The following is a 23,210-nucleotide window of genomic DNA, read 5'->3' as shown; positions in this document are numbered from 1 at the left end:
TTTCTTTTTTTTTTTCTTCCCCCTCATTACCAGAAACATAGCTAGTGAAATTTTATCAATCATTGGTCAGAAGAAAACTGCCAAGTGACTGTCAGTGCCTTAGTTCTACTTTCAGATGACTGCCAAATTGGTGACAATCTAATGAGAGCTAGAAGGGAGATGGGTTACTACAGACTCCCCTAAACCAGAAGCCAGAGTTCCTGGGGGAAGGGACTGCTGGGGGCATTCCTGTGATGTCAATGGCCATTATCTTGCATGAGTAATATCAAGCACAATCATACTCAAAGAGCAGTAGTTCAAGGGTAGATGTGCAGGAGGACTTATAGCTGAACTTGATAGACTCGGGTCACCAAAGCAAACGTTCTCTAATGAGGACTTAGGATAATCCACTGACAGATAAGAACAAGGTATATAAGTACTGCACACGACTTCATTTCCGAGAGCAGGAAAATAATCTTGTAGAATTAAGAAATGTCTGGTGAAAAAAAACAGTACTTTACAAAAGAAAGCTCATTAGAGGTGGTTTGTGGCACCATTGGAGCTCTTAGAACTTCAGGATTTTTTTTTTATTTTATTTTTTAAAGAAGTAACATTCTTCTAAAGTATGCATACACATCTTCAGACTTTGAGAATACATTCAACACTTAGATAAAACTGGCCTGATTTTAAATGGGATCTGTTCTTCTTCAGCAACCTGCAAGAATCAGGACACTCTGAAAAACTCTGTATATTTAACAAGTTTACTTTGTGTAGGTGTGTGTGTACACCTGCATTCACAAATGCATGTATTTAGAGGGTATTTGCAAGAGCAGAAATTAAGGAAAACTATGATTCCATATGTGTGTGTTTGTGAATAAATTCGAAGTCACATAAGGTATGTATATACAGTAGAGAGCAAAAATATATATTATGTTTATATTGTTTGGCAAGAAACAGATCCAAAATATGGATTTAGGGTGTGATAATTAAATGACTAGAAAAATATATATCTGAATACACTCATAATGTTTTCACACCCTTTACTCTTTTCAAATAACATAAAATAACTGGAAAAGAGAAGATCTTTTCCTGACATTTTGATTGGTGCTTTCCTTGCTCTAAACATAACTGTTTATACTATTACCTAAGGACATCTTCCCAACATTCACATGTTATTTTTAGTGCAGGACAGAATGTAGCACATTGCAAGCATTCTAATTACCACAAGGCACTGGTAGTATAAACCCCCCAAAAATTCTGATTCAGTCTTTTTTGAACGATTAAAAAGATAGATATTAAAATTCCTTACTTCATTTTTTTTCTCTTTTTCAAAAACTTATGTGAAATATTTTAAACAGGACTGAAATACGCAATTCCTTCCAGAAGGATGTGGTCAGTGCAAGTGACAATTGAGCTCTCCATTCTTTGTTGGGAACTGGATTGGATCTTTTCTCCAAGCTTCTTGCACAAGTCTGCTCTTCCATCCTATTTTTTAACCTAATGTCTGGAATCCTCTGATCTATAAGTCAAAAAGTAATTGCTATTGGCTTGCATGTCAACTAGCCACATTTCTATACACATACTGCTTTCATGTATAAGGTCATAAAATGAAAGTAATGAAAGTAATGACACTGAATTTTGAATTACCTCTACAGTAAAAGTTGCACTCTAACACTAAATTAATTTATCTCAACTGTAAACCAAGTTAACCAAGGCACTAAACTTAGTCAAATAGGTATCTTGGACTCCAGCTACACAAAAGAATGAGTTAGAGATCTGCAGAATTCTATTTAGCATACCTAAGATCTCACTTTGTCTCCGGAGAAGCCAATTCCTCTCCATTGTTCAGAGAATGGATACAACTGTATTACCAAGGCCAGAATTTAGAGGGCAAACCTTGTAAGTCAGCTTCTACAGGAGTAATGTCTATTTAGTTAGGTGAGGGCTTAAACATTTAAATGATTAGCTTTGTTATTACTTCCATCTTATACATAACTGGTTCAGCCTAGTAGATAAACCATTGTACTTTCATAAGAGTTCCTCTAGTAGTGCAAACCAGAAATGAATTTGATTTTGTTTCTATAATGAAAACAAACAAATGCAACACCATGAAAAGTTTCTAGAATAGTCTGCCTGGTCAAACAATCAATACCATTTCAGCGTGCTAAGTTGGTTGCACTGTCTCCAGGAATGCCAGTACTCTAGGAATGCCAGTACAAACCCACTAACTGAGACCTTCATTTTGTATACTGCTTTCAAAGGAGCCATTCACATAAATGGAAGTTATAATACCTGGTTATATGAGAATAAAGTTTGGTTTGCACATACACATATTTTTATTCAGCACACAGTCATCACAGTCTAAACATCAATGCAAAGAAGGAGAAAGGATGAGGATCCTTTTCTGTTGTACCTCCTAGCAAAAGTTCTCACCATCCTTTAATGATTTTTATGTGCACACCAGCAATGCTTAAAGATTTCAGCAGAGTCTGGTAGCACATCATACTACTATGCATTTGTATCAAGACATTGTATAATGGTCTCCTTTGTCCCCACGTGGCAGAACCTGAAATCACCAAGACACAGGAAGACTTTATGGGAAAAAAAAAATGCTATTATCTTTGTATAATAAATTTGAAAGTGAAAGGCCAGCATTTCACTCATACTGAACTTAGTTCATTCTTTGAAGTGATAGTCAGAGGGCCTCCATGGAAATAAGAACTTCGTGATTGGCTCAGATTAACACAGAAAACCAAGATTCAAAACAATAAAGGCTTTTCTACCAGTTTTCACAAGCATTATAAAAGTCTTTATGGAGCTCAAGAATGAAAAGGGTAGTGGGTGATGCAAGGAAGAAATAAATGCTCAAAAAGATTAAATCAGGCCTATGGCCCACTCGTGATGTTTAAAGCCATGCAAGAGATCACTTCTGCTCAGCTAATCATGATATTGTGAGGACAGTCCTAAAAATTGGTAGTGGTAATGATGACACAGCACTGTCCTAACATAAAATAAATAAATCAATGGGCAAATAGTGGGCAATGTAACCTGGAAATCTTAGCTGCTACTTGATCATTTTGTGAAAGTTTTATCGATATATCCTACTTACAGGAATACATCATCACTGCAGTATGATGGCCAATACACAGTACGTATTACCATGGCTATGTCACATTTTTCTAGATTTTATGTTCTCTTGTGGATAGGAAGCTTCATTTTTCAGCTGCCAACAGAAGTTGATGTAACAGATTAGATTTCAACACGAAGTGATACTGAGTAGAGAAGATGATCGTTATCTGCATTGTACTGCAGTTCACCTTAGCTTAATATAATTTGATTCTGTTGAAGCTCCTGCCAAATTCACTTGCACCAGTAAGTCAGCTTTAGAATTTTGCAGTGTAGTTCATTTTTAGCTAGTTCTTAAGAGAAAAAAATATAGCAGACATTTTTCCATGCACATACACACTCACAGCATAAAGATTTGAGACAACAGTATCGTACAGAGTAAGAGCATGTGTCATTCCTTTTCAAAGTCACTGTAAACAGGACAAGGTACCTTTCTTCTGCCACTCCTCTTCATGCTTAGCCCAAATTGCCATGTTCCTATCAGTTTAGGGGGTGCCAGGAAAGCCCCCCAAAAGTGCATTCACTGCACCACATTAAGCATGGATAAAAAGTGCCTGCTGAAACTCTCAAAAAACTTTTAGCAATTTTCCTCTGATAATCTATATATTTTTAACTGAATACTTAAATGTATTACAGACTATCATCTCAGATTTTCAAAACAAACTCATTTTGTAAGGAAGGAAAATATAAGAGGTGTGAAATATAAGTGAAGATCACATAAAGGCACTCAAGGAGAAAATCTTCTAGTGATAATTTGTTACAACTCCTATATAACTATATTCTTCTGTATAAGATACAGTTTCAGTAAATGAAGCAGAAAAGTCTATTCCCCTGGAACTGAACCAAAAGATAATATTCTTCTCATCGCTTAAATTACAAAAATATTCATTTTGAGAGAGATTCACCAAATTTTTAAATGAGATGAAGAAAAAAGGAAAAGGACAAAGGATAGTCCAGAACAACAGAGTTCTGGAAGCACTGTTTTATCTGTGTGAGATTTCATCCTATATATACCACGAAAATCCGGTGTCCCTTGCCTCTTGAATGACTTTAATCTAAGCCTATGATATCTTTCAAAGATGTGGTAAAGAGATAAGAGCTGACATTTGGAAATCTTTTTCGAGAAGCTTTTTGTATATCTATTGATATCACAATTCAAAGATTAAAAATGACAGCCAGCATTAACAGTTTTGGTTCCTAGAGAAGCTCTGACAAGATTTTAAAATTACTTGCAGCTACTCCTTCAGAGTCTCCTTTGCCCAGTTTCCACTGAAGTCTTAATTTTCTACAAAATATTCTCCAAGACCATTTGCAGGCTTTTATGCTTCCAGAATTACTTGATGCATACAGGAACTCACCTACATACACACTGAATAAATGAACACACTATATTTTTCTCTTCTGTCATTCTGGATATGACTATCCAGATCCAAAGTCCTAAGACAAACACTTTACACAATGAGCACACTGAAAGAGTAGCCCATTAAATACAACAGCCATTGTTAAGGCTGCCAACTGGTTAACACTTCACTGCTGCAGATCTTCTGGTTTCAGATGTTTCTGGTTTTGGAGTAATGCAGATTCTTGCACTTCAAGTAACAAATAAAAGATGGTTTTTGTTGCAGATAGTAATATAATTGCCTTGTTCTGAAAGCTGAATTGTTTATGCTTTAGTTTTCAAGATAAGGAGAAAGGAAGAATCAAGAACTCCCAAATCAGAGTGCTATTAAAATAGCCTGCTTTCAAAGGAATTATTCCCTTTAAAAAAAAAAAAAAACAACAAAAAACTTCACTTTTAATAAGCCATGCATTATAGCGTGGCTAGCAATTCACTGAATACTGCCTAGCTGCCCTTTGAATATTCTGTGGGAAACCAGAGTTCTACATATGGAAAAACTAAACTGTAGAGCCTTGATTTGTTTATGTGCTTTCTTGTTAATAGAGAGGAAAATCATTGCTTTCTAGACTTCTCTTACAGTATGCAGTTATATTTTCACAATGCCCAAATCCACATTCAGGAAAGCTTTTAACTTCTGCATTATTTCAATTATCTTGTACATTGTACAGTTTTGACTTCCTTTTTGTTTTGGAACCAGGCTTAGGAAGAATTTCTCAGCTTCACTTATCATACTGGTCCACATAGGCTTCAGTTTGGCTGACAGTCAGATTGTGATTTATCTTCTCTTTATGACCAATTCTCTTGAATAAATCACTTTGTTAGCCCTTACCTCTGTAAAGTTTTCATAGATTTTTAATTACGAATATTTTTGGATAAAAACATAAGCAAAGATCAAAGCAAAATTTATTATAAGTTCAGAGTGAAATGTTAAAGGAAAATAAGTATGGTGCTGAGTTCAAGTTGCCTTCTTTATTTGTTCCACAATCATATGAAATGCCAGCAGCAGGAGTGTCTAGCAGATGCTATAAAAATAGCATGTATTTTCACTAGCTGGAAAACCAGTGTGCTGTTCCAGTTGTTAGAACTGCTTTACATAGAGATGATGAGTATCTGGAGGGCAAAAGCATATGGAAACCAAGTTCTGTATCTCAGTACCTAGGAATAGTTAAAAAAAAACAAAAACAAAAACAAATGAGAACTGGAAAGGCTTAAATAGACAGATTAGCTGCCTCAGCCTACATAATGTGTGTATACTCAGGAGGACAGCAGCAGAACCCTTGCCTTTTTTCCCATTCATCTGACTTCAAGAGAAGAACAAAAATAACCCAAGCCTGAAAATGAGGTAAAATCTGAAGCCTTTCCTAGCACTGAAAGTAGAAACATGCTACATGCGAAAGAGAAAATAAAACAACACAAACAAAAGATGAGGTTGCAGAACAGACTTCTGTATTTAGCTCTGGGAAAGATGAGTGTTCTGCTCTTTTTTCCTGTTCTTGACAGTGTGAATTCCATATTTTGTGTGAAAGCTTTCTTGAAAATCACAAACTTCAAGAATACGCATATGCTTTGGACAAATAAATAATCATAATTGATTGATAGTAGGAAGTTTGGTTCAAAGAAGAGCAGGGATCATTCCCAGAGCAACAACCAAGTTCAGAAAGGAGAGAAAGATTAAAATGTTTCAAAAAGACTGGTACTACACTTCTGAATTAATGGAGGCTCTCCTAATAAATAAATAACTGCTTTGAAAATTTTCAAAGATGGGAGGATGGATAAATTCCTTTGACAATGAATGGGGAGAAGTGAATACAGGCAGAAGGGAGTATATGATTGTATATGATCTAATGTAAAAAAAAAAAAAAAAGACCGCTCTTATTGCAACTAGGTATGAAAGAAAAAGAAACAGGTGAAAAAGTAGGAACCATAACACTATTTAGAAAAATGCTAAACATAGCATCAACAAGAAGGCTTAAGCACAGCAGGTAATAAAATTAAAAAAAAAAAAAATCCCAGAATCTTGGTATTGATATTGATGCAGCAACATCATCACTCAAAATATTGCAGGGTGTATGAGGTGAATATCCTCAAAATCATTGATGGTGCAGTTAGAGCTTTATTCTCTGAAGAAGCAACTATTTCCATGTTTATCTTCAAAGATCAAACATAACCACAAAAACTTAGTGGGATACATTGAAACACATGAGTGTCACATCACGGACATACTCCCATGACAAATGGTCAATGTCTCTTTTCACACAGACCAGCTTGTACTTTCCTCTGAGGATGCCTTTGGCTTTTCAAATGAATAGAGTCTACATTTCCTTCCAAGATACGCTGTTACTTCTTTCTCAGAAATAACTGCGCCTCTTAAAGTACACAAAGTACTCTTCGGAGACTTCTTTCACATGGATTAACAGCATGTATTTAATTTCTTTAAGTTAGATATGAAAAGCACAGACACTGGAAATATTTTTAGCTTCATCAAAATAGTAATTGTATAATCAACAACTGATTGCAAATGAACTTAAGACTGAAGGTACAATTTGTGCTTCTCTTCTCCAGTTTATAAGGAAATAAATACTGAAAACTATAGCAGTCATAGAAGGGAGCATCTATCCACAGGATATCTAAGTCAGAATTGTCAGGCATGTGAATTTACCTAATATAAATCTCTGATTCAGAATTTTTTTTTGAATTAATTCTACGTTAGAGACAAATGCAGAAGGAGTCAGCAATCAGAGATTAACTTACTGTCTCAACTGACATTGACCAAAATTTTGATTAAGCACTGTTGCATGAAAGGTGAGCAGTAACCAACTCATATTAAGAATACTGGTTCCAGAAATTTGTACAATGCTCAGGAAAAGCTACATACTCCCTTTACAAAGTAGGAGGCCAAAATTTTCACTACAAATTGGGGATTTTTATTAACCTTAGTACCAAATAAAGTAGGGAAGAAGCAAAAACAACTGTTCATTGAAAAACAAGCATACAAACAAACAAAAAAATCAAGGCTGATTGCTGTTTATCTACTAACAAAACTAGACAAAAAAGGAAAATACAAGGTACTTTTTAAGACCTAACGAACACCCAAAAACAAGTTAGCTTCTTTTTCCCCCTCATAGTTTTAAAAGACTTCTCAACCTTGCTCTGCCATAGTTCTTGACAATTGGGTGGCAGTAGATCCGAACACCAGTACCTCCCCACTCCTCCATCACTACTACCACCACTGAAAGGAACATGTACTATGGAATTAGATTCCATGACAGAGTGAATACTTGATGGCACCCAGCTCCCAGTTAATGTTATTCTACCACAATTATTCCTTCTTATCAAACAGGGCACCTAACAGTTACCTCCTTAGCTTTAACTATGCATGTTCTGTCAAGACTACTGATTTTCTTAAACTGTTTTCGGAAAACTTACAAGCGTAAAATCCTAAAACACTGATATCAAATTGAATTGTTCAGACACTAACTGTGATAAAAAAACAACAAAACAAGAATCTATCACAAAAAACAAATCAAGCAAAGAAGCTATCTTTATCTCCAATTTTCATGAACGTCTTTGTTTTCAACATCAAAGAGTTAACAATGAGTTTATATAAAAGAGAAAATGAATACAGCGAACATCTGCTTTTTCTAGAAGCACAAAGGCAAAATAATGTGTATTTTAAAAGATTATTAAAATATATACTCTATAAATAGATAAATATACACACACCTCTTGCATATGCTGCTTTGATATTGATTCAGGGGGAAATAATTTTGTTTGTATTTCATTGTGTGGAGCTGAAGGAGAGGGAAAGGAGCACGTACATCTGGCAAGTAACTTGACTGGTGAGATTGAAAATATCATTAAATTGGAAGAAAAATCTTCTTACTTCATACTTTTGTTGATTCGTCCAAGAATTTCTGTTGCTAGGTAGTAACATATGTACTGAGAAAATATTTTTAGTAACGAATCACATCTGTATTCATGTTTAAGGTGTGCAGAGAGCCAAGGAAGTTAGGCCTCTGCTTATACTCAGAAATGCTTGAGAGATCTGATCTTCCCCTTACGGAAATGCATCACAGTTAAATGGTGCCTCAGTGTGCTACTTGCAAATTGCTTCTGAAATCCCATTCAGATTATGGAAAATTATAAAAGTATAAAAATGATTGCACTGGATTGGATCAAAGGTCATCTCACCAGTGTGCAGCCTCTGACAAGCAAAAAATGTCTAGGAAATGAGTATAAGGACAGATTAAATAAAAAGCTATTATACTTCCTGCACTGTCTCTCAGCTTTGATAACCTCTGGGGATTAAAACTATGTCAAAACAGTCAGGCCTTATAGGATTTGATTCCATTAATTTGTCTCAAAATTAAAACAAAGTACCTTCTTGGTTTTTTTCCTCCCAGTTTGAGTGCCCACTCATTTTCTTGTAGTGAAAGAAGTAAAATAGTGTTCCTCTATTCAAATTCTTACACCTTCTGTGATTCATGTAACTTTGTCTTAGACTCCACTGTGTCATCTCCTTTTCAAGCCGAAAATCAATTTCATTATCCTTTTATGTACCTTTTCTCAGTTCAGTGCATCTCTTTTTAAAAAAAAGATAATTCATTTGAATGCAGTATTCAACACACGGACATATGATAGGTGCATATGGTAAAACAGGAAATTTTCACCTGTCTTTAACAATCATCTGTAATTATTTTTAACAGTTTGCCTTCTTTTTCAGTAAGCAATGAAGAGACATGATAGAGAATATCTAAAATGACTGGAAAAAAATAACTGACGATAGCTTATTCAAAGCCCATTCTTACATATCTTTTTAGGATTCTTTTCTATGTGCATTTATCTAGATTTCAACTGAAATTTTATTTCTCAGACCAAATAAGAATACTTCCATAGTAAGTTTTAAATTTGGATGCCTTCACTTAATGTTCATCAGCAGAAAACTCTATCACTTCACTATTCACCCCACTTTCTAGATAACTTACAAACAGTGAAACAGCAAAGGTCTTACTTACGATTAGCATGAAACTCTTGGTAACTTTCCTCCACCATAAAAACAATCATTTAACACTGTTTTGTTTCTTATCTTTTAGTCCACAAGAAAATATTTCTAAAATTGTGTACCATTAGATGGGATCCACTTTATGGTGTAGTAGCAGTGCCACCTATATGATTACATCAGCAGCTACAAACAGTGATGCTGATGAGCAATGATTCATTAACTTGGTCAGCTTAAGGATTATCTCACAGTTGGCTTCAAATTTTCTTGTATGCACCCTACAAACAAAGAATAGCTCTCTAAAAATTGCTCTCCAAATGCATCTACTTCTTGTCAGTGGACCACTTCTCCTACAAAGAAAGGCTAAGGGGGCTGGGCTTGTTCAGCCTGGAAAAGAGAAGACTCTGGGGAGATCTCACTGCAGTGTTCAGGTACTTAAAGGAAGCTTATAAAGAAGAGGGAATCAGCATTTTACATGGGAAGATAGAGACAGGACAAGGGGGAAGTGGTTTTAAACTTAAATAAGGCATATTCAGATTAGATGTATGAGAGAAACTTTTTGTTCAAAGGGTGGTAAGGTGCTGGAGCACGTTGCCCAGATCTAGTTTATCATATAAATACCAAAAAAGCGACTATGTAACGATGATCAAAAATGCCTTTAAATTCAGAGAAACAGTCCATTATATTGAATTTAAGTTAAAGAAAACAATAACAAAGTCATAAGGTTGTTAAAAAGAATTTAAAAGGAACAATGACAGAATCTTGAAAGGGGAAGTGTATAAATATTCTGTTATAGAAGCACTGAATACATCGATGACCTACTGGAGAAGTTCTAAGAAGTTCAAAAAGGTCAGCATTGTCAGTTGGAGTGGAAAGAAGGACTTTGAATATATTTAAGGATGTGTTTTAGAAAAGGAAGTTATATGCTAAACTAAGAATACAGAGAAGAACGTGAACTTTCGCAGACTTCTTTTAAAACATTTACATGGTGGATTGTGAACGGTTCTGTAGGACTATTTTCTAAAGAAATAAAATATAATAAGGAAACTTATAAAAGATTTAGAAAGCAGTAAGATCTGCAAAGACTTTAAAAGAAAATCAGAATATTACTTAAGAAACTTTAGAAAAATAAAGTAAAAGAAGAAAGCAAAATGAACTGTATCCACCACAGAAGAAGTCAAAGAAGACCCTAACCAATATGGAAGATTAATTTCCAATAGCAATGTTAGGTGAAATGCTTTTGAAAGATAACTGACACAAGGCCAACTTATTACTCTGCAAGACCTGATAAGGCTCACTTGAGACTTCCAAGCGATCTCAGGGATACAACAATGGTGAGATACTAACAGCGGTGAATAATCTATTACATAAATAAACTTCATAATGAGATAAAGGGAAGAGTCACTTAAGACACTAACTTTAAAAAAGAATGTCGGGAGGCTGCACGGGAAACTAAAAAACAGTGAGTCAGACTGCTTATCTGGGCAGAGAGATAGAAATTTAGAAAATATAGAATTACAAAGTATGTAGAAAATACAACAGGAAAAGTTAATGGGGCTATTGTGGTGGAAAGCCATGCTTCACAACCATTTAAGACTTCTCTGAAGTCGTCAGATAACATCAACTCATGCAAAGTAGTTGAATTGCTAAAAAGAAAAGCCCAACAAAATGCTTTCAAAGAGATCCTTCTAGCTTCTTAAATTTTCACCAATTTCAGGAGAGAGGATGGAAGATGGGAACAAAAGAGGAGTAAACTAAGATTTTAGCTGATAGATTTCTTTTGCATAACTGATGTGCTGAACTGCAGAAGAGGGCAGAACTGTAAAAAAAGCAGGATCAACCTCACACCTGGAAGCTAGTGCATATGGTAGGGTCAGTCTGGAGAGACATAAACAATCAAGTTTAATATACATACAGCTGCTGAATATGAGCTATGGTACACCCTCTTTTCACCTGACTTGAGCTGTCATGGCAGACATAGCCAAGAGGATGACACATGGCAAAGGATGGGGACATAATGTAAACAAAGCACAGAGCTGCAATGAAGTAAATAATAATTCTGCTCTTAAACCATCTGAATGGCATCTTGGAAGAACAGATTCCACTCCTATGTGTGCCTGTAAAGCTAAGTAAATCACTAAAATAAACCTCTTACAAGTTTTATATTTGATCTAGATAGTATAGTGTTTATATGTCACTTTACATTTTAGAGTACATTGCAAGCTAATTAGTCCTTGCTCAATAATCTGAAAATAATATCATTTTTGTTATCAAGATCATGTTAAGGAATGAAGATATAATTAATAACGAAACACCTCAAAAGCGATTATCAGCTATATACCATTTCTGGCCTATATATATCTTCCCTTCTTCCTTGAAAATCCTTCAGCACTTCATTATTTGAAAACGCCTTGGGCCTCAAGTTCTACAGTCATTAAAGGCAGTGAAAAAAACGCAAACATGAGGATGAAAATTCTTTTGAAAGCACTACAATTTTACCAACTTTAACAAATCAATGTACTTTTACATTAAGAGCTTGAATGATTTGATTAATTCCTTCAAACACTACTCAGCTTTGAATTATAGATGTCAAAAAAATTCCTGTGCAGTGATACAGATCTCTTTCTTTATAGAAATGGTCTTGATTAAAATGTAACAATTACCTACCAGTCTTCCTTCCCTTTATAGTTCATTTTTAATGGAGAATTCAAGACATCATTGAATTAAACTTGTTCTGCTTTATTTTCTGAGATAAGACAACCAATATTTCAGTATAATAGTGCGCAGCTACTATCAGTGCTGAGCCTGTGATACCATCGCAGGTTTACCCCACAGGAAACATTGTCTGTTCCAGACACTTAATCAGTTGTGCAATCACTTCCAGTGATTCAGCCCCAAGAACCAATCTCTTATTTCTTTTTATTTAAAGCATTTTTAAATCATGCAATACTTTGTATAATATGAATTTGGCTAAAACACCAGGAGAGAATATATTCAGTAGCATTGAGTAATAGACTTTGAAGAGAGGCTATACTATTTAAAACGATATTTCGAAACCATAAATACAAGTGAATAATTGTCGGCCACCTTAGACATCTTCATATGACATATATATAATGCATATGCCATTATGCCAGAGACAGACTGTCATGTCCAATGGCCATGTGGCTCTTCTGTAAATGCTGGCTTGGTCATGGAAACAGACTACAATGCAGGCTGGAGAGCTGGGCAGAGAGGAACTTTATGAGGTTCAACAAAGAAAATGCTGAGAAATGATATACACACAGGTTAGAAGCTGGCCAGCTCTTCAGAGAAATGAGCTATGTAGAAAAGGACCTATATGTTCTGATGGACGAGAGATTGTCCATGAGTCACCAATGTGCTCTGTGGTCTAGAATACTATTTGTTATCTTGGGGTGCATTAAGATGAGCATGGCCAGCATATGGTCAAGGGAGGTGATCTTCCCCCTCCACTCTGACCTGGTGAGGTCACATGTGGAATACTGTGCTCAGTTTTGATCTCTTCAGTTCAAGAAAGACAGGGAACTTCTGGAGAGAGTCCAACAGAGGGCCACGAAGATCATCCCCTTAAGTGGAAAGGCTGAGAGACCTGGGTCTGTTCAGACTGGAGAAGACTGAAGGGGAATCTTAGCAATTATAAGCAATGCTTATAAATATTTAAACTGTGGGAGTCATGTGGACCTTTTTGCAGTGCCAGTGACAGAACAAGGGGCAATGAGCATGTAGTGCTCTAACACAATGGTAGACAGAGCAGTAGTAGCAGAATAGCACTAGGCTACAGCAAATGAGAACAAGCCCAAATGGAGCATCTGTTGATACAGAAACAAAGAAAAACTGCTTACCTTTGGAAGGCCTCAGCTAGGCAGGGATCTCCAATGAGATACCCTTACCTCTACTACCAATCCTTACATTAGGTCTGAGATCCTGGTTCCATCCCTTCCAGTCACAGATGCATTGCATGCACCTGTGCTCCTCTGGGTTGGCTCTGCCTTCACACCAGCTGCTCAATCACTGTTTCAGGCCATGACAGCATTTCCACTACAGAGCACAAATTGAACACAGGAAGTTCCATCTGAACAAGAGGAAGAACTTCTTTACTGTGAGCGTGGCAGAGCACTGGAACATGCTGTCCAAATTGATTGTGGACTCTCGTTCTCTGGAGATATTAAAAATCCATCTAGGCACTTTCCTGTGTAATCTGTTCTAGGGAACCGGCTTTAGAAGGGAGGTTGGATGGGATGATCTTCAGTGGGTCCTGCCAACTGCTGAGATTCTGTGAATGTAATGCCTAGTCTGCTCAATAGTTGCTCTTTTTTACTCTGGTCCAGTGCGCTGTGGCCAGTCTCAAAAGTATGAAATCTGGGGACATTTTTTAAAAAAAAGTCTTTTAATTGAGTGTGCTCTACTTATACTCTATGGTTATTACAGAGACAGGGTTTCTACCAGGCTAACAAGATTTTAGGCCGTCACAGTGGTGAGAACGCCAAATGGTGGCCTCTCATTGTTTTTCGTTCCCTAGTTTCAGAGGGGTGCATCTAAAACACAAAGTCATGCTGCTGTTATTTCATACACAAAGCTAAAGATTTTTAAAGATTCACACAAAAGCCACAGGATTTCAAATCACAAGCTCCTCACTTCAGAAAGATGATATGTGCTCCTAATTCATGCAGACTATGAAAAATTTACCAGAAGATTTTCAGTATGATATGACATGGCTTATCATATCTCTGAGTAATTTTCAATTCCTATGATTTTACCTCTTGAGTCTGATAAGGAGAAAAAACAAGTAAACTCAATTTGCTTTACTCAATTTGCATACTCTAGACTGGCCATTCCAGAATCAACTACACTATATGTCTTTTCACATATGTAAGCTGATTAACTGATATCTAGCATTTATATTTCTTTGTGCCATAAAATGCATGCCCTTTTAATTCACTTCATTTGCAATATATGCTGATATTTAATACTGCAGAAACAACAGCAAGAAATATTTTTAGATCAAATTCTGTAAAGAAGGCCTTGAAGTGACTATATAACATTTTTGTCTTTTAGTGCCCTGAATAATGGAATATTGGGAAGGAAGAGTAATTTGAAACAAGTCACGTATTCAGTGAGCATACATGAAACAGACTGTCACTGAGTTCGCATTTAACATTCTTAAATGAGAAGTTTGTAGAAAATGAGCAAAACTAATATAAACATAACAAATCAATAAATCCAGTCTTTCAGTTTTAAAACTAAAAGCAAAATAACATGGATGGAAAACCAAGGGCACATTAGCTTCATCGTAACAGTTCAGCGGAAGTTGTCTGGGAGATAACTTTTCAAAAAGTGAAAAAACATGATTTCACATGAATTGCTGATGGACCTGAAAGATGCGCAGAGGAAACAGAAGCTAGGTGAAAAAGGGCTATAATTCAAATATTACAAAAACAGATCCAACACATTAAATTCTCAATTTGCTGTTGCATACATGAAATAGGCAAATGATGATGATTTGGCTCCTCTTTGCAAACATAAATTCACTCCAGTGTGTTTACATAAATCATACAGACACCTTCTTCTTTGGTGGTTTGTTCACTAGGTCAGAATGGCTGACATGAACTTTCTAGTCATATTTGTTTCATGTGATTTTCATTCTGGGATTCAAGCCCGAGACAGTGACTTCTAGGTAATCCTAATCCCCAAATATGGACACTCAAGTAAACATACTGACTTTCCAAGTGCCTTTAGGAGTCATCTAACACATTCAGTCTGGTCCTCTTTCCCACTTTCTGTCTGTTGACTCTTGCTAGTGCTCTTCTCTGCAGTGGTTTTACAGTTTGCTCACATATTAGCATATAAGCCTTGCTCTAAATCAAAAATTTTACTTTATTTTATTTACAAAAGCCTACGAGAACTATATTCTGCAAAATTTTACTTTCTAAAGAAATGGGTCTGTGGTGTGCTGATGCTTCATATCCTACTCACAGCTAATTTGGTCAAAGGAGGAACGCTATATATTTTCACATTTTTTTTCTTGCTGCCGTACAAATGAAGTACAACAGTCACATGGTAAAGCCTTCATGAACATGATAACAGGCCAGACAATATTTTATCTTTCAGTATGTAGTTCATAAGGAAAGATACTATCCTCCTGTGATTTTTACATAATTTTAATTACATGTCAATCTAAATTGACTTTCATTGAATATTTGAACAATTTTAAATCTTTTTTATAATCACTTAATTTTTACCCTATACTGCATGGTACTAAACTATCTAAGAGAATAGGGCTGATCTTTCCAACATCTCCTATTTCCTTCACACTCGGTGAAAATGTTTCACATCTTTTACCATAGGAGCACCAGAAGAACGAATGTTTTATTGAAAATATCTTCAAGCAGAGCAAAAACATGTCCTTACTTGTTTAAGTTTCTTCAGATCTTCATCAAGCTCCAAGTTGTCCAGAATAACAGCAACAAACAAGCTGAGTAGAATCTACAAAACAAATGCAAACTATTTTTTAATTGCATTGCATTTCTAGTAATAGAAGTACTATCAAATATAATGGAAAAATGAGGGTGCTACTATTGTAAAATGTACTGCCTATCACATCTGTTGAACTAATATTTCATGCTGATATATGCCTGCTAGCTACTTTGTAAGTAGATTTTTTTTTTTCTGGTTTACTATACAATTAGTATATGAACATTAAAAAATGAAATTCTAGGTTTTATAACCAAGATTTTATATATGTTTAACATAATACTAATCAAAATACATTTTGCAGGAAAACTAAATTAAAATCATCAGAGGAAACCTGACAATAATTTACTTTATGCTTAATGCTCAGTGCTTAGAATGGATATAAGCAAAGTAGCCAACTCCATTTGAGTGCTTTACCACAACATAGCAAACTCATGCACCTTCTTTTACTTTCCATTAAACATTATGTAGGTATGTCTTCGGGGGAGAAAGAATAACAGAAAAAGAAAATGAGTATATCACATGATAATTTTCTTGTGTAGATATGCTGACTAGAAGAATGTGAATTTTTTTTTGATATAGTTGTGAAGGAGACAGAAGAGGCAGAGAAAGGATGTAGGTGAAGAAGAATACTACCATTCAGCATCTCCCCTTAGATGACTGAAGTCTTAAAGTAGTAAATACATATATACGTAGCTTTACAACTACTGCAAGGTTTAAGTCTCTGTGGATGAAGGCAAATATACACTATCGTATTAAGATTCTATAGGCAAGCATCAATTTCCTAGAGATATCAGCAAGAATTTCAGCTCTTTTACAAGAGTTACAGGCCTAAAATATTTCTGTGGTCTTGGACTACTAACTGACAACCAAAGCAGAGCATTATATCTGCCCATCACTGTGAAAGTTTACTATCATTCAACAATACTGAAAAGAAAGGATCCTTCTCACAAACTTATTAAATGCCAGTCTTCAGAAAAACGAATTATCTTTTAATAGGGAACTGTCTTTAGCAATATTTAAAATTTTCTGTAGTTGTTATAAAAACCATATTAAATATTTCTTATATCTAAACAGCACTTCAAACTGTTTTCTATTATCTGATTATTACAAGCTGTAAATGTTATGATGGCGTTCAAAAATGTAAAACAGGACAGAACTCTTATAAAATACATAATCCCTGGTACAAAGTAATTTGCTCCCTAATTGATGATTTTGCTATCATTTTGTCAGGATTTTACAGTATGGGGTTTTTCTTTCCTTAGCTACTTTATACAGCCTATGACACTCTAGTACCTGCAGCTGGAAACATACTAGTTAGGGAGGTACTGTTCCATACAAAACAGAAATACAGTGCTCATTAAATACCACTTTCAGCCTTGCTGCTTCATGCACATAATCATATCAAGGCATCAAGACTTTCATTAGTTCCCTTTTCAACTTTCTTCAACAAGAATTAACAACCATGTACCAGAAAAGAAAAGTTAAATGCAAACTTATTATTTATTTAACTTTCTCCACTGCCATCTCAATTAATAACAGTCTTCACTTCCAAAGGAGGTTTTGTTTTTTGAGCTTCAGCTTTTCTTTGCTTTCTAAACCTATTCATTTCACTCCAAAACTGTACAGTTTACTTTGCCAAATGCCTGCAATTATCACTTCTCAATTCTAAACCTCCCCCTTCTTCTGGCTGTTGAAAGTCATTTCTCCGTTTGACTTCAGTTGTTTTGATTTTTTTTTCACTTACAGCTGTTTATTCTTAAGTGTCTCCTTTCTGGTTTCAGGAACAGCCCAACTGTTTTCATGCTCCTTTACCAATTACAAGTTTCTTTCTCTCTTTAAGCTTCTTTTGTCTTCAGACAATTCTGTCCTTGGAAGCTTTTTCTTTCAAGGTCTGAGGAAAAACTTAGAACTGAAGCTAACGACTTCATAAGGCCAGCTAGTTTTGCAAAGATCTCTAAGAAGAGCTCCTTCATCCATGTAGAATTTGCATAAGTGAATCAGAAGAAGTGCATAGACTTAGGGAGCAAAGTAAGGGCTACATAATTAAAATGCAAATGCCCTGGAAAAAGACTGAGGACAGTATACAGACAGGTGATTTAGAAACTAGCAAAATAAGTAGCTTCAATAAGCAGACATAGGAGTCTCAGATAACTCTTTCTGAAAGCATGAAGCAGAATACCAAAAATATCTTATAACTAACTTACTTTCCAATTAAGTTGTGATTTTTTAGTATTGAGGCCACCTGGCACTACTTTATGGATTTGCTCAATGTTCATCAAAGAGGAAAAAAAATCGATTCAATTTCAGCTTGGTAAAAAACACAATAAAATTCTCAAATCAGTAATCAATTCGTGACCAAAATCCACTTACCTTTGCTTTTTATTCCCACTACCAAAGAAATTTTAAAGAACTCTCTAGTGTGAATTTGCTTTTCCAGACCCAAGGACTTAACAATAGAAGTTCCATATTACTGACGGCAGTGTACCTTTGCTCGCCTTATATTTTAATACAGTTAAGCAGCTCCAGGAGAATCAAATGCCCTTTACTGCCATTTATGAGTGGTCAGGATTTCAGTGATTGTGAAGAAATCTACTGCACCCACAATTACAGACTGATCAGCCAGTCAATTATAAGTGAAGCAGGACAAATCATAAAGTAAAAAAAAAAACAGTTGGAAACTGATGAAGATTTTATAAATATAATTATCAACTTAAGAAGCAGGTAACAGTATAATAAATTGAAATGAAGAAAATGAAAATGTGTATGTTAAAAACTGCAGTGAATGCAAAATACAAAAATACAAAATAAAAGTAGTAGTGAATTAAGGATGGATCAAATGGTTATTCCCCTTACTATAGTATTTTCTCTGTATTCAAAATACATTACCACAGCATTATTGATACAGGATTTCCAAAAGGCTGTTTTCTTTACCTTTTTCTCTATAGAAAAATATCATCATCTCATTTAAAATCCATACAGGAAAAACATCTTTTTTTAGATATAGTCCAATTTTCCATACATATCCAGGAAGTGCTTTAGTAATTCTCATCCTTTTATTGCCTACTACGTTATATATTTTTGATGCATTGACTTTGCATCAGACAACAGGAAAGCACTGTTTTATTATTAAGAGTTTGCATCCCAAGGCTTAACAATTCTGACTCTAATTATTACTGCAAAGAGAATGCAGTTGTAATTGAGAAGACCATTTCTACGTGAAATACAAACACTTGCTTCACTCTGTAATCATCAGAACCGTGAAGGCACAAGACAGTCAACAATTATACTATTAGCCTACCAGCATGATTTGGATCTTAGGAAGAACAACTCACACCATAACAAAAGCTCCTCACTTACGCTACATGGCTGAAGGGTGAATTCTGCCACATCAAAGAAATAAACCCAAAGCCCCTTATGCTGAACATGAGCATCACAATCAGTTCTAAGTAGAAGAAAAATAAATAAATAATACAAGAACTACGTAAGCAAGATGAAAAAGAAAGAAAAGCAAAATGCATTTGCAAATTAAAACTTACCAATGTAGCAAAAAGATGATACAGTATAAAATAAATGGCAACTACTGGTGCCCACATATGTCCTACAGCATTCAGTGTCTGATCCATGACATCTACCCATCCTTCCTGTGTGAGAATCTGAAACATTGACATGAATGCCTGCAAGAAAAGAAACACATACATATTAATATTTCACAAATTGTATAAATGTAGTTTCATACACACTTTACTCAAGTTGACTTAACAGAGCTGAAAATTAGCTTTGCTTTTTTGTTGTTGTTGTTGTTTTTAATCTTAATAAATATTTGTATTTTAAGTTTTGAAGTCAGGTGAAAGGTTATTTCAGAGTAAGAGCAGGAATAAATAACCTAACCTTTGATTGCACTTGTAAACATAGCTCAAGCTTCATTAGCCCACATGAAAAGCTTTTTGGTTTCTTCCCGAGATAAGACAATAGGAAAAATAACTTGATCATCACAGCTTATTGTTTACAATAAAACACTGAACTGTAATTTTTTGGTTATGCATATATTTCAGTGTTATCTCTCTATAAATATGCTTACAATAAATTGTAAAAGGAAATGAGACCAAATATTTATGTTATTTTAACAGCAGAAGCACTCCAGGCATCCCACTGGTGAGAATAACCAATACAAAACAAGGTCCCAGTTCTTCCATCTGTTTCAGTTATTCAGATTCTTCCTCTATGTATTTTGTCAACAGCATTCATTGTGCAAAGGTTTATGTAACATTTTCAAATCCCTTCAGACTAGGAAAGAATGTCAAAAACAGAAGGAATAAGGGAAATGTTTCAACCAATTATCTTTGGTGATAGGAACGTCTGAATCCAGATGAGCCCTAGAATCCAGATATCTGAAACTTCTGACACCCCATACCTAAAGCCACAAATCAAAATGCCAGCACTAAGCAGTGTAAAACAAAAGACAAGCTTCATCCTGTCCCATCTACTGCCATTTTTAATAACAAAAATGATGCCTGCCAGTCAAAGTCCTGGTGACTGGAGAAAGAGAAATATCACTCCTATTTTCAAGAAAGGGAGAAAGAAAACCTGGGAAACTGTAGGCTGGTGAGCCTCACATCTGTGCCGGAGAAGATCAAGGAACAGATCAAATCCTTATGGAAGACATGCTAAGGCACATGAGGGCTGAGAACGTGATCTGCTACAGCCACTATGTCTTCATCAGAGGCAGATCATGCCTCACAAGTCTCAGGGGAGACCTCATTGCAGCCTTCTCGTACTTAAAGGGAGCTTATGAACACGAGAGAAATAAACATTTTACATGGTTAGATAATGATAGGACAAGGGGGAATGCTTTTAAACTATAAGAGGGGAGATTTAGATTAGATATCAGGTGGACATTTTTCACTGACAGAGTGGTGAAGCATTGGCAAAGCTTGTCCAGAGAAGCTGTAGGAGCCCCAATTCTGGAGGCCACCAAGGCCAGTTTGGATGAGGTCCTGGGCAACCAGATCTAGTGACTGATTTAGGGTCTGGCAATATTGCCTGTGCTGGTGGGTTGAAACTAGATGATCTTTGAATCTCTTTTAACACAAACCATTCTATGATTCTAAGATGATGACCTCATCAGTACACAGTACAGTTCTCAGCCTCCTCTTATCAGGTGAAGATAAAGCTAAAGTAGGCAACTGCTGAGCATCTCTGGAATTGTATAGCACTTCTGGAGGCAGTAATGTCTTTCCTTACCTAATGGGTGGGACTCTCTTTGCTGAAGTAAAATTTAGGTGATTAATTACATTAAGTAATACAACACTCTTCTTCTGGCTTTAAAAATACCTGGGTAAATGGCCAATTGAACCAGTGCAGTATTCTTCATACTGAATCACATAAAAATATATTTATTAAAAATATGTATTTTAAGTAAACTTCAGATATAAAGATAATCTACAACTACGTTGTGGACCCCTTATTAGTACAAAAAATAAATTAATTTAGAAAAGACACACTTTTGACAGCATAGAAATCTAATCTGCTATCTAAATCAGCTGTCCATAAAGCATACGAGTATTTCAAATGGCCTTCCAATACACTCAAATATTCTATTATTACATTAAGTCCAATATATGACAGAATATTAGTTTTAAGAGAACACAGCAATGCACAGTAAGTTTGTTTTGCATCCGTCAATATCCTTCGGAGCAAGTTATTTTTAGCTGAAAGGTGCACTTCCCACTGTTTATATTAAAATGAATTTGAAATGCAGCTACCTAGCTGACAGAATCAACACCTGTGAAGATGAGGCTTAGAGATTTATGCAAATGGTGACTTTCTGAATTAATTTACGTTATAGAATAGACTGTCAATTTCTTCAACTATTTATGCCCTATTACATAATTAGCTGTTTTGATGATGGAAGTCAAACTACCTTTTTATTTTTAGTAGAAGATTGGCAAATGTATGATGGAGTGTACAAACAGAAGTGCTAGTTCTGATAGCCCACTCATCTATTACAGGGTGGTGCCACTCTAAAAACTACTTTCAGTTTTAACATACTTGTCTTTTAAAGTGCTGCTTGTCCATATGAAATTTTGGCCAAATCCCTGAGGTAGTTGGTAAGCAGTTCCAAAATTTACTTACTCATGCAAGCTTCCCTGCAATCAGTGGGATTACTTCTGCAAATGAAGTTAGCAAGATTTAGGCCAATGCTGTGCAGTGCTTGCATTGCTTTCTACCTGTCTTGAACTTTCCTTTTTCTCCTGACACAGTAATGAGTACTCCATGACGCACTGTGAGAAGCTCTACGAGAAGCTCTGTAAAAATGTCAGCAGCGCTGAGATTGAAATTGCATCAGAAAATTAAGACATGGTGCAGCTCTTTAAAGGGATGGTGATTATGTTGAATTAAAAGGTCATAAGCGGAACTTCCTCTGTTTTCAAGACTAGAATTCAAGTCCTGGTTTCGCTGATGACCACAGGATTGTTGCTGTTGAGATCAGCAGGGCCTACATTTCATTTCTTTCCATTTTTTATTGTTACATTTAAGAGAATAGTGCTGTTCCCAGCCTTATAATATGTCTGAGGCACTGAGTAGTGTCAACAGAAACTGGGATATGGAAGTCAGACACTAAAAACACACTTAGTTTTCCATACAGTCAATGTTTAAATTTCCAAGCAGCCATCTTATATTACTACCTTTGCACAAATCCCCATCTGATTTTTCTCTATTTGGGCCCTACACTGAACTACCCAATTTTGAACTCATGGCTCAGTGCATGCAGCCAAAGAAGACATGCAAAAATAGAGATGGCAGATTGGTTAAAATGGCAGATAGCAAACATTTATATTTTTATATTTGGAATTAGAGTGAAAGCCAGTCCAATTGGAAAGTTACAATGGGCAAAAGAACAGTGAAATTTGTAACCATAGCAACACTGAGTTTGTGCCTATTGACAGTTGTCAGGAAACCATGTGAAAACATGCAATTTATAGGCATTAGTGAAAGGAGGAGGTCTCTTTGTTCCCAAACCCATACTGTTCCTTCTTATAAAGCACTTCTGGCATTCAAAATGATTTTATGTTTTTTTTCTGTTTCACTATAGAAGGCACTTTAATACAAAAAGTAAAAATTTACCTGTAGACTCACCACTTTGTTAGTGTACTTGACCTCTGTGGATTCAGAACTGAAAGAAGCTCATAGCAACAGTGCTACCATTTGGGG

The 23,210-nt window shown here is 35.6% G+C and overlaps 1 protein-coding gene across 1 annotated transcript in view; it reads right to left on the bottom strand.

Annotated features, from left to right (window-relative positions):
* LOC104917423 (sodium leak channel non-selective protein-like) overlaps positions 1-23,210 on the bottom strand; it is a 97,927-nt gene that overhangs the window by 48,387 nt on the left and 26,330 nt on the right. The window contains exons 7-8 of the mRNA XM_031557670.1: positions 19,535-19,672; positions 15,933-16,007 (exon numbers count right to left, since the gene is read on the bottom strand). Of these exons, the coding sequence (XP_031413530.1) occupies positions 15,933-16,007; positions 19,535-19,672 (213 nt within the window). The remainder of the gene's footprint in view (positions 1-15,932; positions 16,008-19,534; positions 19,673-23,210) is intronic.

Source organism: Meleagris gallopavo, chromosome 1, assembly GCF_000146605.3.
Source record: "Meleagris gallopavo isolate NT-WF06-2002-E0010 breed Aviagen turkey brand Nicholas breeding stock chromosome 1, Turkey_5.1, whole genome shotgun sequence".
Lineage (NCBI taxonomy): Eukaryota > Metazoa > Chordata > Aves > Galliformes > Phasianidae > Meleagris > Meleagris gallopavo.
Note: the sequence above shows the minus strand (reverse complement) of the source record. Positions and strands in the feature narration are given on the sequence as shown.